The 15,392-nt window shown below is 38.1% G+C and overlaps 1 protein-coding gene across 3 annotated transcripts in view; it reads right to left on the bottom strand.

The window, feature by feature from the left end:
* Positions 1 to 9,679, bottom strand: part of MIGA1 (mitoguardin 1) — a 32,283-nt gene extending 22,604 nt beyond the window's left edge. For 2 of the 3 annotated variants that reach the window (XM_054383972.1, XM_054383973.1), the window contains exons 1-6: positions 9,581 to 9,679; positions 6,705 to 6,882; positions 6,032 to 6,168; positions 5,648 to 5,774; positions 5,049 to 5,185; positions 4,201 to 4,324 (exon numbers count right to left, since the gene is read on the bottom strand). In XM_054383972.1, the coding sequence (XP_054239947.1) occupies positions 4,201 to 4,324; positions 5,049 to 5,185; positions 5,648 to 5,774; positions 6,032 to 6,168; positions 6,705 to 6,882; positions 9,581 to 9,679 (802 nt within the window). The remainder of the gene's footprint in view (positions 1 to 4,200; positions 4,325 to 5,048; positions 5,186 to 5,647; positions 5,775 to 6,031; positions 6,169 to 6,704; positions 6,883 to 9,580) is intronic. The other variant, XM_054383974.1, reaches the window with a different exon arrangement.
* Between the last annotated feature and the right edge of the window lie 5,713 nt (positions 9,680 to 15,392).

Raw genomic sequence — 15,392 nt, 5'->3', positions numbered from 1 at the left:
ACTATGCAGAACCAACAAGCTCATGCAAAAAGGTATCTGGGGAAAGAGACAACTGCAGCTGCTCACATGCTGTAGAAGGAAAAGCAGAAACCCTTGAGAAGTAGCAGATGGATTTTGCATTAGGAGAACTGAGCAGGGAAGCACAGGAACAGCTAACTGAACAAAGTTTGGGAAATTAAGTCAGGCAGGTAGACTGTGGCTCAATTATGAGCAACCTTTAAAACTGAAAGGAGGAACAGCTTGTATTTCATTTGATGAGAAGCTCTTGTGGGAGGGAGACAGTTTAAGAGAAAGGAATCATCTGTTCAGAAAAATGTGCAAAGGTGATTTTTATAAACAACAGCTCAAGCAATGTGAGAGAAGCAAGTTTTAAATGGGCAAGGCAAGGCGTGAGAACATGACATGAGTCAAGAAGTGAGAGAGACAAGGGCTTAAACAAGAGTTGTGGTGTGGACAGAAAGAAGACAGATTTCAGGGATACCATTTAAGGAAAAGCAGCAAGTTGTATAAATAGCCTGCACAGTTGGATCTAAGAGCAAAGCTGTTGGGCAAATGGTAATAAGGGTTCTCAAAAATCAGAAACAGATTCTTTTTCTGATCTTATTTGAAGTGTTTTCAGAAAATTCTTTATATATCACCCCCCAAGCTAACATACATTAAGTGCTCTTCAGTTCTCCAATGCTTGAGTGCTCCAGTGTTCAGTGTATGGTAAATGAGATTATCTTGAGCCACTGCTGAAAAGACTTCAGCTAATCTGTTTTACTATGCAATGAAATGACAGCTAAACTCCAGCTTTTAAGATAAACAATCACACACTCCAGTTTATCAAATACCAACATAAACATACAGACTAACAAATACTAGTTAATTTTGAGAACCACTAACTTCACTGCAGGTCCCTGCAAAGCTATTTTGCATTTTAGTATAGTATTGCCAAAATTAAGAGATGATTGAGAAAGCCAGACATTATCATCTTTCCATAGACACAACATTTGCAGAATTATTTTTGTTTACAGTTTTAAGTTGAACTTTTAAGCACCAGTCTTGCTCCATTACTCATCATTGTATTTAGGTGCTTTTTAGTAAAGACTTTTGCTGAAGGTGATTTATATAGAAAGCATTATTAGTATTGGATAAACATGCCTTTAAACGAAAGTCTTGAATATTACTGGTAGCAAAGACATACTATCCAATTCAAACACCTGCACCTTGACTATTTATTGAATCAGAAATAAGGAGTTGTAGCAATAAGTTGCAATGCAAAATCTTACAGTAAAATTCAGTAAACTTCAGCAGTTACTGAACTTCCACAAACTGTAATAGTGAAATTATGTTCAAAATATGCATTATGTTTTTTTCAAAAAAGGATTGGAATAACTTTTCTAGGATTTTCCTCAGACTTAATATTGTTTTCCTTCCTTTACCAAAGGAGTCATCTTGGGATGAATGTATTTCCACACTTAAAGGAAAAGTTAATTGTTTTATTTTGTTTCAATTTCAGTTCTGTTTCAACTACTAGAAAAAACGTTTTGTACTTCTCCAAGAAATCAAGAAAATATTTAACGTAAAATTAAGGAAGAGAGAGCAAGTGAATGTTTACAAGCTGACATAAAAAGTTATGCTACCTTGAAATTATTTTATAGTATGGACTTCTGAAGCACACCTAACTGATTTACTACAAGTTGCTCACCTCCTCACTGGAGCCTGAGAACTACAAACAGAAAAAATTTCTTGTGCATAACCTTTTAAAACACAATACTTTCAAACTCCAATTTTTTCTCTAGTGCTTCAGAGGCAGGACAAAAAACATCCATGGACAGTAAAACATTATAGAAATCTATGTTAATAAAATACATAAAAATGTTCTTTTGACATCTTCACTGACTGTGCAAAGATTTTTGCTTAAGTGCAGCTGAAAGAAAAGGTTTCTAATACGTAAATGTGTTCTTCTGAGAGTTCTTCAAATGTGTTCTTTGTCACTAGGTTAAAGGCTGTGCTTACTCTCCAAAATGCCAGGCATATTTCTGAGTGTGAGAAGAAAATTAAAAAAGGAAACAGACAAACCTTCCAACAAAACCATTCAACAACACACACCTTTGTCTAAGATCTTCTACTGCAGTAGCTCAAAGAATTAATTTGTTTTAAATTGTATAATTAATATAAGATTAAAAGGGTTTTTCTAAATAAATCACTGCATAGGTTTTAATATTATTAGCAAAACAGACACTCTATGCAAGTCACCATTGAGTGCCAGCATTCATTTCTACAGTAGAAATCAAAATACTAATATGAACATTAGGAATCTAGTACTGACAAGGAACCCTACAATTTGAGAATTTTCCCCTCTGACCTGCAGTTCTGCTCATAAATAAAGGTATTGTTTCTCTCCCAATTCTTTGCACTCCTCCAAAGTTAGCTTGACTAACATTTCAGTCTGCTAGAAAGGTCTTAAAAAAAAAGCAAACCACAAAACCCAGCCCAACACTTTCTTGAAGGACAGACTACAGAAAATATTAGAAACTTTTAACCCTCTACCCTCTCACATTCACCACTCAGAAATAAGGAAATTAATGTTTCAATCCAGAGTTTTCTGCCAGTTGCCCCCTTCCTGATTCAGTGCAGCTTATGCCTGCCTCAATAAAGCCTGTTTCTGGGCTTCCCAAATGCTGCTTCTTTTGTCACAAATGACACATTTCTACAGAACAGAGGCACCTTCATTTCCATTTCTCTTCAGAACTGTCATTTGTATTTTGCAGCAGGATAGTAAAGGATAGTAAAGAATGCTATATTATCTTTATACCAAATCTTGAAAAGTGAAAACTCTACTCACTAAACCAATTCTTTACTTGTTTTCCTCACTCATCTGGGCCAGCACAAGTAAAATTCATGACAGACATCTACTCAAGAGATTACAAATAAATTCTATGAACATTCAAAAGGTATTCCATTATCAGAACATTCTCAGTAGACAAAAATCCAGTTATCACATCTAAAAAAATAAAATAGCAATTTAAAACACTTCAGGGGTAAAACACTGACTAAACACACTGAACATCACACCAAGTCCTTTGAATACCATTTTATTAATTCTCTGTCTGAAGACTGAAATTACAAATAAACTTCTAATTTAATAACTGATACATATAATGCAACTTCATTTAGGGCTTATGGTTTCACACACCAAATTAAAACATTAAGATGCTTTTCTGCTTCAAGAACTACAGTAACAGGTACAAGCAGATATGTCAGGATGCCAACTCTGACCTAAATGCAATTCCTACCTTACTTGGAGCTGTATTTAAGAGTTGCAGGATAGCATGAGGGCTAAGAGATGAGAGTACTGCCACCTCGTGCCAGTCAAGCTGAAGCCTAACAAACAAGACTCCTGATTGGAATTAATCCCAGAACACGTTCTGCCTTTAAAGTCTGACTGTTATTTGAGATGCTTGATCTTGAATTATGAAAGAACATAAAAGTTCCAAGTATTTTAGAACATCTTAAACCAATTATTTAAATTGAAATAATCGAACTACCTGTACCAGCCTGTCTGGCAGTAACTACTTCTTACGTTTGCCATTTTGAAATCCGGGACTAAGTCAGTCATAACTGTGATAAATTTCAATCACCAAGGGTAAAAGTTTTGGTAATGGGTATCTGTTTCACACTTTGGGGGTTTCAATGAAAAATTATGACAACCCCCCCAAGAAAAAAGTGTATGCATGCAGTTTGACAGGTTAATAGACATACAAAATATCTTTTGAAATGCTCCAGTACCTAGGTCCATGCTATAAAAAGGGTGATATCTTACACAGAATCACAGCGATTTGAAAGCACCTCTGGAGACCATCTAGTCCAACTCTCCTGGCATCTGGGAGGGTTTTGAATGTCTGCAGATGGAGACTTCACCACGTCATTCTTACTGCATAAATACTTAAATACCCAAATCATCATAAACTTCAGAGAATTGAGATGTTTTATGAAACTTCAAGTACACCAAGAAGCCACCAAAAAACTCCCTTCTCCTCTCAGTCCAATCTTATCTAAAACAAGCACTGACAAACATTATTATGTAAAGAACTGATTTTTTCTTTCAGTTTACTTACTGATAAGTGTAATTCGTTCTGTGGATACAAACAGTGACTTCCTCCCCCACAACTGTTATCATTACAAGCAATAAAAATATAAAATAGGTGTACTCACCAATATCATTAGCTAGAGAAGCAGGATCAGAAGCCCCAAGGGTAGCTTCAAACTCCTCCTGGAGACGATAAGCTCTTTGAAGAAGGGATTCAAGCTTATGAATGAATTCGGCACTAATGATATCCTGCAAGAAGACAGACATTTGAAGATTTTCTACTTGTTTACAGCCAGTAATATTCCTTTGTAGAATCTAAGAATACTAAGCCTCCAAAGAGCAAACCATGCAACTTTAATTTCATAGAAACCACACAAAGACACTGTCAGATGAATACTTCAACATCCAAAATACAGACATTTTCTAAACATAGAACTTTACTTAGTATAATAAAAATAAAATCTAAATTTTACAATACTTCAACATTATCTGTGATGTTTACTCCACAAGAAATAATGAAACCCACAGAGGAATATGTTTATTTCTAAATATTTTTAGCATTTATTTCTTAAGAACAAAGGAACAGAAATAAAGTTCGTTATTTGTACACATTCATAAACTGACCATCTTTCCCAAGACCTTTACCTTTTCTAAGCAGGTATCCTCTCACACAGTTATGCAAGAAAGGGGTGACCAAATGGATGCTTGGTGGCTCAACAGTAGCATCCAGAAGCAAACAGCAATTGACAAAAAATGAACAACACTAATTCTTTCCCCTGTCCTCCTCCAAATAACCAAAAAAAACATTCAAAAGGAACAAAGTCAGATGTCCCTTAAATGAAATACCACTAAATTGGAAATTTGAATTAGTTCTCAGGTTTGGTTGTTGAATTGAAAGTTGAAAAGATTCAGGTAACAAAATGTAATGAATTTTCAGGGCAGCAACAGTAGATTACAGACTGAAGATACTCACTTCCACACTTTCTTCTGCGATTGCATCTCCTGCTCCCAGCTTAATGGAACCACAACTTGCCTCATCTTCCACTTGCCGGTTACGGAAAGTTAGTGCCTGCTCCCATCGACGTAGTGCTTCTTCAAAAAGCTCCATACCTAGGGGTGATCAGGAATACCTCCATTCCATCAAATGCACAGCTTCCATATCTGCTCATGTTTTACAGTTGTACGTAGCTAATGTATATAGTAGAGATGTAATGGCAATACCAAGTATAAAAAAATGAAAACCAAAAAAAAAGCAAACCAAGAAGGCATTTGCCCTTTTAATAACAAAGGTCAAAATATGATTAAAGCAACCATGTTCCATGGGTTTTTTTTCCATTTGCTTTCTAAAATAATTTTATAGATTACTACTGCAAATATAGGAATAATAATAAAAAAGTAGTATTTGGACAAACTAACTCTAGATCAAGCAAGCCTTCATTCTTTTATGGCAAGGTTCTTAAGACCTTGTGAAAGACTACCACAATAGTGTTATAAATTGTCACTTTGGCATAAAAACAAGTAATTAGTTGCATTCATTTCTGGTCCATACTGAACATTCTCATTTTAACTTACCCATCAAATACAAATTTTCAGGTGTAGTCACTGGAATATTGACAAGCTTAATATCATCTTCATCTGCTTTATCCCAGGAATTAGAATTGGCACAAGCACAGCTGTGACAAGAGGTGGCACTCTGAACCTTAAATAAAAATAAACAAATTTTGAACTGTTGCTATACAGAGTATCCTTACAACTTCATTCCTGCCAGAGTACATTTTATCTGAGCCATCTGCTTAGAAGCTGTTTATACTATGTAGTAAGTATAATGGCCTTCTCAGCATCTCTAGCCTTTTGCATAGCTTGTTCAAGAATGTTGTTTCACCGTAGTGAAACCATTAGGTGCCTATCAGGTAGAAGTTAATAGACACTCAAGAGCCTTAAAACACTTTCACTTACCGAGGCCAGGCTTTGAACTGAACCAGAGTATTTACTGAAAAGTCCTCCATTTGCATAGATACAAGACTGAGATCCTTTTTCCTTGGCAGAGCTCAGAGAAAGAGTCAAGTTTTGCCGACTACTGGAACAACTAGAACCTACGAGACAGACCAATTTTAAAGCTTCTGCAAACTCAAAACATTGCTTCTTTCTTTACGAAGATCTATCAAGAATTATACTTATTCTTTTCAACAAAATCCACTTCGAAAGCAAATAGTTATTCTTTCATTTAGTTTTACATGAGAAACTATAAATTAGAGCGTTCAATATATATAACAATAGCCATGCATTCGGGCATAATTATTTTCCCATCCTATAGGAAATTATATTTGCTTTTCTTAGTATTGAGATATATCCACAAAAAATTCCAAACTCCACTGTCAATATATAACAGATAAAAGAAGTTTTATTCCAAATTCATGACTAAAAACTTCACCATTGAGAACAAGACTATCTTATTTATAAGACATTGTAATTTTGTTCCTAATTTGCACAATTTTTGCTTTAAATCTACTCAGCATTAAAGGAAAATAGTTTGGTTTACTACTATACACTGTAATGCACACCCATCCCTCAGACCCCTTTTTTTCCTCTCAAAAAACCCTGTAAAAACGTCAATGGTTCATTCATGCACCTTTTTCTGATGCAGCTGCTTTGGTACACTCCAATACTAGATGACTTGGTTCCCATGGTGGCACTTTCTTGTTTTTCTTTCCACGTCTCCTTTTGAAGTGATGGGCCAGAAAAATAACAGATATTGCACTTACTGCTGTTACTGTGAAAAGCTTCTTTAACCCAGGGGAAAGCTTTATCTGAAAACAAAAGAATGTTACTTCATTCTATGCTTCTTAATTCCCACCTTTCCTCCTACCATTCTTTTGGTTCAACCTAGGCTATAGTTTGTCTGAGAAACGTAAGAGATGCTGCTCTTCTGCAGCCTGAAAGACAAGCAAATTGGAGGAAGGATATCATCTGCTTCTCAAAATCTGTGAGGGCCAGCAGGCCAGAGAATTTACAAAGTGACAAAGTGAGTGGGTGCACCAAGAGACACAATGTGGCACTAACAACCCTAAGGTATACTGCAAATCCAAACTGTAGGGAGCTAAGTAAACGGCTTTCAAATTTTTCATTTATTTGTTTTTAACGCCACGACAATGTACACCCTCAACTAATTCTCTAATAGTAAAAAAAAAAATACTGAGGAGAAACTCATCCTTCACAACTAGACTATTTATTGCACTCTGAAAGAGCCAACATTTGCATAGTATTCTAGTTTGGGGAAGAACGTGTATTTAAACATTTTTCTCTAAATCTTTTTTTTTTCTTAATTGTTGTATTTTATTTTGGCTATAGATCAGGCACAGGTTTACAGATGTTTAAATTAGCAAATAAGAACCACATATACAAGCATCTGGAATTAGAAGTCAAGGTTTACAAAATTCAAAGTGGCAAGATACATAAAGAAGAAAAGAGGCATTTAACTGGTAACTAGAGTCCCCATTCACAAAAATCTTTGGGAAGTCTATGCTGATTGAGAAGCAGATTGCTGGGAGAAAACTAGATCTGCAGGCCTTGGGGCTAATACTGTATTTCTGTCCATTGAGTTCCATTGCACACCAGCAGTCCCTAGTTACTGTGCTATTGGTTAATACTATCAGAGTTGTGCAGATTTAAAGAACCATTGAAAACTTTGCTCTGTGTTCTGTTGGCAATCAACAAGCCAAACATCTTTGACTTGAGAACCCTGTCCTTAGTGGTACTGTATCTTCACTGACACTGAAAACCTAGCATTGTACTCTGCAAGGAAAAGGAAAACCCTGAAACTCATACTTACAAAAGATTTATATTTCACAGAAAAGAGCTAATATCCACATAACAGATTGAAACCTCAAAGCTCATGGAATTAAATGTTAGAACTAAAGTTTCAGAGAGCTGTAAGTGGATTTTTAAGAAAATTGTCTGCACCTACAAACATGATCATAAATAAACAGCAAAACGAAAACACCCAAGGAGAGGGAGGTTAGCAGTTGCACCTAGTGGAGTTGCACACGATATTTTAAAAGGACGAGTATTCTGCAACATAAACAAGAAATCAGTGATGTTGCAGTCAGAATTTTAAATTATCCTAAACAGAGGAAAAAATCGAAAATAAACCAATGCAGCTAAGATCAAGAATACCTCATTCTGGTTTTAACATGCAGTAAAATTTTGAAAAGCAGTTACGTGCATATATGAAAAAATACAGAGCTTTTGCTTACAAGCATCTAATTCGACAAAACCAAAATACAGCGATATTAAAAACACAGTTTAAAAGCAGAACTTTATTATGACCTGCTAAAAGCTATTTAAAAAAAAAATACTCTTGTCATTCCTAATTATAAACAATTTATTTTTCTTTTGTGTACCCTTGTCCACACAGAATGGAAAAAAAACCCATCTACTGCACTGTGTTTTGTATAGCCAACTAGATACTCTTTTTTTTTCTCCTGTGTATTATGGCACTGGAATATGACACCCTCTTCAATAAATTTGTTCCTTGAGGGTTACAACTTAAGCCTTAATGCTTCCTCAAATAATTCTCATTTATTTCATGCTATCATTTATTACTTATGTAGTTAAAAGCAACTAACACCTCTCTCCTCTGCAATTCTACAACACAATTACAGCTCCTCCTCCCTGCTTTCAATATGAAGGGACTATAGGGACAAATCTTATCCCTGCAGACAAGGATTATCAGTCTCACAATACTTCCAGCTTTTGTCAACCTGAAAACTAAGTTCATAATGCAGTCTTTGCCCAGATTCAAGCAACTGCTACGTATGTTGTTTGTGAAAATGAACCTATAGTATCAATGAAAGATATTAAAAAGATATCCCTCTGACACCATCTGTGAAAGGGAATACTGTGATTAACAGAACCTTAAGATTTTCTCTGAAGGTCTTTCTGTAGATAAAACAAACAAACCTAGCTGAAAGAACTGAGTGGGTTCAAAAACCAGTCTGCTTTTAAAGAATCACTACCTTGTTTTAGTCATGTGCCTTTTAATTAATAAAACAGAAGTGATGTGAAAACTAGAATAAGGGTTTCTGGTTTAAATTAATGAACTATCATTCAGATTAATTTGGTGTTACTAGCAATCTAGGAAGTATTTCAAACCACACTCAACACTATTATTCAAAATTTATAGTTATGTTTAGTTTTTAAACACTTACAAATCTACCCAAAAGGATTTTGATATTTATGCGACGAGAATCATGCAAAAGGAACACACCTAGACATTGCAGATAAAGCAATCTCTTCAGCCAGATGTATGATGATGCACTAAGCATGTATTATCAGAAAATGAAACAAAAGTTCTAGTTCTATGTTATAAATAAACTAAAAATTAAGGTATTCTGTTCAAATTTAACTAATATTAAGCTCAGAAGAGCAAATACAACAAATTGCAACTAAACATCTAAACATGTATGAAAAGTGACAATATTTAGATAACACACATATCTATATTACCTGATTAAGAGAATAATACCAAGAAAGGGGAAGGTGAAATACTCGTAAAGCTACTGTCTTCAGAGAAAATCGTGCTTCAGTAACAGCTTCTTCTGACATGGCTCCTCCTCTCCCATAACCTCAATAAATGGAACTATCTTGAAAACAGTCACAGATGGTTTCTGGAATGCTCTGTCAAACGATAGATACATATGAATTATGCAATAGAAGCCCTGGACAGCTTTCTTCTACAAACTCAAATCTCTTAAATAACAGGTATCTGACTTTTTTGACTGATGTTTCTGAGTAGTGGTAAGACTCCTGCTTACTGAGAAGACAGTAAATTTGCTGGGTCAGCTTAGTCCCCTTCCCTTCCAACCACTCCAGAGTCCTGTATAATCAGGATCTACGCAGACCTTAGCCTGCTTTCAGTAGCTGGCAGCTCGCTTATATCCTCTAAGTCATATGTGGCAATAATCCCGTTTCTAAAATCACTACTGTTACTTAAGAATATATTTGCCAGCTACAACAGTGAAAAGATTCGGGAGTAGCCATAAAAAGTTTGTCTCAGAGCTTCGATTTATTTGCAGACGCACGATGAAGAACAACTACCCTAGCTCATGTAATCTCCCCCATTAAAAGGCACATTCCCCTTATTCTTTGATGCTAAACAAAAGGCAAAACTTCTGACGTGTGACATCCAAGATCGCAACCTTTTTATGGATCAGGGCGGGCCAACACGCCGAGGGAGCGGTCAGCTTTAACTACCGGCTATCTTCCCTCTGCCGACGGCTCCGGCCAATAGGGTTATGCTTGTGCTGGAGGCGTTTCCTCAGGACAGGCACCTCTTTCCCTAGCAGAGCACAGAGCGGGGCCCGGCCGGCCTTGGAGAGGCAACGAATCCCGTATCCGTAACTGGTCCCATTAAAGGCAAAAGCCACCTCCCATCCGGCCCTGCCAAGCTCTCCCCAGGCAAGACAGCCCCTACCTCGCTGTTCGGGGTGCCCGAGCCTTAAGGCGCCTCGGGCGATAGACGGACAGAGCCCTGACACCAGCTCTACACCACCCCTCAGCCCCTGTTCCCCTTAGCCCACATCTTCCTGGGCAGCCGCTGAGATTACCGCTCTCAGTTACCTGCCGAACACAGGAGCGGGCGCCCCGGGCAGCAGCTGCAGCCCCTCACGGGCTGCCGCCTCCCCGTACCAGCAGCTAGTACGAAACCGGCAGGAGATCCGCTTCCGGGAGAGGAAAGCGGCTGAGGTCGTCCAGGACGCAATCCCTGTCGCTGTCACGTAAGGGTGACTCACTCCGCTAGGAGTCTGCCTCCGCCATCTTTACATAGGGCAGCCTTCTTCTGCAGGCAATTGATAAAGATGGGGTGAGAGCCTGGCAGCGCCATCTTTGTGCGGGGCAGTACTCACGTGAGCGGTGGAGGCGCCCAGTGCGGCCATTTTTGTGCGGGGCTCGGCCCGCGACCGGTGTCGGTGTTGCCGCAGCACCAGTCAGCGGACGTCTGTCTATAGAAGGAGGTGCCGCGGTCTGGGTGCTCCGTCTTTTCCCCCCACAGCGGCATTCTGCTATGTTGCGTCCTGTGTGAGGAGCGCTACCTGGCCGTCCGCCAGCACCGCTGTCCCTGAGGGCCGGTGTTCGCCATTAGTGCAAGGCGTGGGGCTGGTCGCGGCCCGTCTTAGCTCAGGATTCCAAGCACGGTGCATTATCCGGCAGCTCCGGTAAGAGAGGGGATATCCCGCCGCCAGCGGGGAAGGCAGTTCGGGTCCGACCTCTATGAGAGGGTACAGGACCCGTGTCTCCGGCGGGTCTGAATGTCCAGGGCAGCTCGGCCCGCTAGGCGTGTGGCGCGGTGATGGCCGCTGCCGGGAGCCGTTTCGGCGGTCGGAGCGCTGCGCTCCCGGAGGGCTGGGCGGGGGCTGGAGGCTGTGTACGGCCTTGCCTGTCCCGCCAGGTGGCTGAGCAGTGGGGCGGTGGAACTTGTGGCCGCCTGCTTCAAGCCAACGGGGTCGGCTTGTGGGGCGGTCAGCAGGCTGGGTAAGTACTCCTGCCTGCCAGCCTGCTTGCTGGAAGTCGCCAAACGGCGTTGAATTGACCTCCTGGATTACTTGCTAAAGGTGAAGTCATGTTACAAGGGTATTGTAGATGCGATGCAATTCTTCAAATAAGAATTTACCTATATTTTTTTCCGTTCGTTCTGTGACACATCTGCATGATAAAATCACCGTGTGCGAGGAATGAAATGGACTGAAGAAAAAAAGTCTGGTGTAGCACCTAGTGGAAAATCACTGTAGACTTACACACGCAGGCAGAGCCTGGGTTAGGAAAATTTTCTTAGAGATATAAATGTTAGCAAATAAGTTTCAGAGTTAGGATTTAAAGTTGTGGAAGAAAACAAAGCATGGATGGTCTACATACCCGACGAGGCAATCTAAAACATTTAACCATGTAAGAGCATATACCCTCAATTCGAGCGTTTTTTAATATCCTTACTCTTTGGAAGCAATACTTCATGACAGGAAAAAAAAAAAAGTCTTATGACAGTGACAGAAAAAAAAAAAAGGGTCTGACTTGAGTAGGTAGCTCCTGCTGCCTGAAGAGAAGGGCCAGGTATCCTTCATCATCTTGCTAAGCATGCTTTTGTCATTTACTGGGAAAATGCCAGTTTTTATAGTAAATATGTAAGGAATTCTTTTACTAGAGTTAGAAGTAGTGGTGTCATTTTTGCAAGAAAATAGGTTACTCTTGTTTGAAGTTGATAGGTGAAAAAAAAATATGGAAGGATGGGAGATGAATATAAAGGAACTTAGTGGGTGAAGTGAAGGTTAATCTTTCCTGCTTTTTGACCTGAGAAGACTATTCTCAAGTTTGGTATCAATATTGCTTACATATGTTATTATGGTGAAGTAATTGCTGTAAAAGAATTCAGTGAAGTTTTTAAAGAGCAACACAGTTCTTCAGAAAACTGATAGAAAAAAATGTGCATCCTAAAAATCTGATAACGTATGTGTGAGGCTGTAGCTTCAATGGCCGTGAGTAGTTTGAAATGACTGCTAGTGGAATTTTTTTCTGAAGTGTGAAAAATACCTGTGATAAGTAGGTGATGATAAGTAATTACTGAAGTTTCAGAGCTCTTTAGTATGTAAGTAATTAAATATTCAGATAGAAAATTGTACCCCTATGTCATAAAATGAAAATAAACATTAAGTGCTTTTATTTCAGTGCACCACTAGGTAAATGACTGCAAATAAAAAGCCTGAGCTTAGATCTTACCAGTTTGATATGCTGCTATTCAGAGCTGTACAGGTAAAATAATAAGATACAACTACTGCTTCGGGTAATTGCCATCTTCAGAATAATCCTTTTATTCTTAAAATCTTGTACCACCGTTTCCTTGCTGAAGCCTGTAAAATGATCTGGTAAAACAGCTCCATATTTAGGGACATCAGTGTTATAAAGAAATATATTTGTTATTTCAACATCTGTTAAAGTTTTAACTACTATAGCTAGGCAGGTGAAAACACTGAAATTCTTTTTGAGAGAAAAATCTGTTATGTTTCATTAGGAAATATTAGACTCGGTGCATGAGCCTAAGATCACTTTCACCTTCAGTTGAATTCTCCTAGTGTTTGATGGGATTTTTCTGTGTGTGTGATAGGTCTGCCATGGTAGGCACCACACAAGTCTGTGATGACATGGAATTCTGCTGAATAAGAAATATGTTGCTGGTCGTGATGCTTTAAATTGCAATTCACATTTCTCTGACAGCTCATGTGAGTAAATGTATTTTTTCTTAGTGCAAAGAGCAATTAGGAACAAAAAAACCCCATTGGAGCTCAAGATGAGTGTTACAGGTTTTTTTTTCACTGTGAAGTATGACTCTATGCATGCATTATGCAAAAATGTGTTAATAAGTCGTTTTGAACATTAAATGGCTCACTGAGTGGCATAGTATGATGCATTCAGATAGGTGAGTCGAAACAGACTTTTCAGTGGAAACTGAGAGAGCTAACAATAGACTGCAAGTTCTGTCCCAAATATGATCATGAACATACAATGTGGAAACTTGAGTTCTGTTTGCAGCTAAGTTTTACTTTATTTTTAATCTTATAGTGAAACAAAGATACTTTGTGTCATATGTTTGTGGGTTCGTTGTTTTCAGCTTACAATTTTTCTAAGGTTCCTATGAGACCACAGAATATTTTTGAAGGCTCTATGAAAGGTGACAGATATACCTTGGTTATCAGTGGGCACATGATTGCTGTCTAAGAATTCCTGTCTTTATAATTTTTTTAGAATTCTGCAATGTGAGGAAGGGCAAAATTACTGATACAGATCCTTTCTAATGCATAAACTTCTCGTTCAGGATGTTCCAAAGCTGGAAAGAATTCAGGGAAGCTATGTATTCTTGTGAAATGTTTATTTTCTGTGAATGTCTTTTGGTCAGTGGTGGAAACAGGATGCTAGCCTAAACAGGCCTTTCCTCGGACCCACATAGAGCCGATCATATGAGATATATAAGTACTTTCCCAGTACAGGCTATCACATATCATTGGGGACATGAAATGGAGGTAAACTGCAGCTTCAAAAGAGAAATATAAAATGGAGTGTAAGAGAAACTACCGAAGTAGTTCATCTTTTTGAAAGTTTCTGAAAATATGAAGAAGGGACTTTGGGATGAAGTCAGTGGAATGCAGAAGCTTGTGAAAAAAGCAGCTACAATAATGAGATTGATCAGTAGAGGAAGATAAGTAATCTTTCCAAATAGAGTAGGAAATGCTAAAACGGAGGAAAAGCCGGGAGGGAGGGAGGGGCAACCCTGGGCTTGCTGGGACTTGGAGAGATTAAGGATGAATCATGGTTTTGAAATTAATTTTACAGTTTTAGCCTGTATCATTACATCTTATAAAATGTGCTGCTGCACCTAGGTATATTAAGCTACTAAGGTTATGGCAGTACAGTGAGTTATCATGGATAGAAGGAGGTGGGTAAGAATCTTGTGGTGAAAAAGGTGAAAGAAAAGCCATTTGACTTTGCTCATATAGTAACATGTAGAGAATACATAAGTAGATTTCTACAAGGGATGCTCTCCTTAGGAACACAAATAGGTGCCACAGTCATAGGGACATGTGAGCTTCAATGTGCTTTGGTCTTTCTGGTGGTTATGAGACGAGAGATGCAGGCTCCACCAAGAAACAGAATGTGTCATGAACAGAACTTCCGCAGTTAGGTTTGTTCAGGGCTACAGGTCTGGATTTGCATGGTGGCAAGGTGGGAAAAAGTCTCTTTTAAATACAAATCTGGTGTGAAGTCTCTGTTCATTGTTTGTGTTACTTGGAATATAACACACTCAGAATGCTTCTTCCGTAACAAAATTAAGTATAAAACTTTATCAATTCATTACACCAGTCTTTCTAAAGCATTTGTGTTGTTGGAATTAATTCACACTGATTATTCTTTTAATTACATTTTTTAAGATTATCAGATTTTATTTGAAATTCACTTATACATTTTTAACATTTTTATCAGACTTTGCAGAATATGCAAGGTGAAACATACATTCATGTTTCCATTTCTGTTTTGAAAAGAAACTTCACAGTTCAAAGTATAACTGCCAGACTGACTGAAGTTGAGGTTTGGCCTGAAAAAACATGATTTTCTTACTTTAATTGTTTTTCTGCAATACTTCATCGATTACAATTAGATACTTAACCGAGCAAATAATTCCCCAGCAGCAGGTTACTTGAGAGTAATGCTCTTTAAATGTCATGCTGTTGGTCCAGGAAGAAAATTTTGACCTCATCTTAGAAAAAAAAATAAAAAA

The sequence above is a fragment of the Indicator indicator genome, chromosome 10, assembly GCF_027791375.1.
Source record: "Indicator indicator isolate 239-I01 chromosome 10, UM_Iind_1.1, whole genome shotgun sequence".
In the NCBI taxonomy this organism is placed as follows: domain Eukaryota; kingdom Metazoa; phylum Chordata; class Aves; order Piciformes; family Indicatoridae; genus Indicator; species Indicator indicator.
Note: the sequence above shows the minus strand (reverse complement) of the source record. Positions and strands in the feature narration are given on the sequence as shown.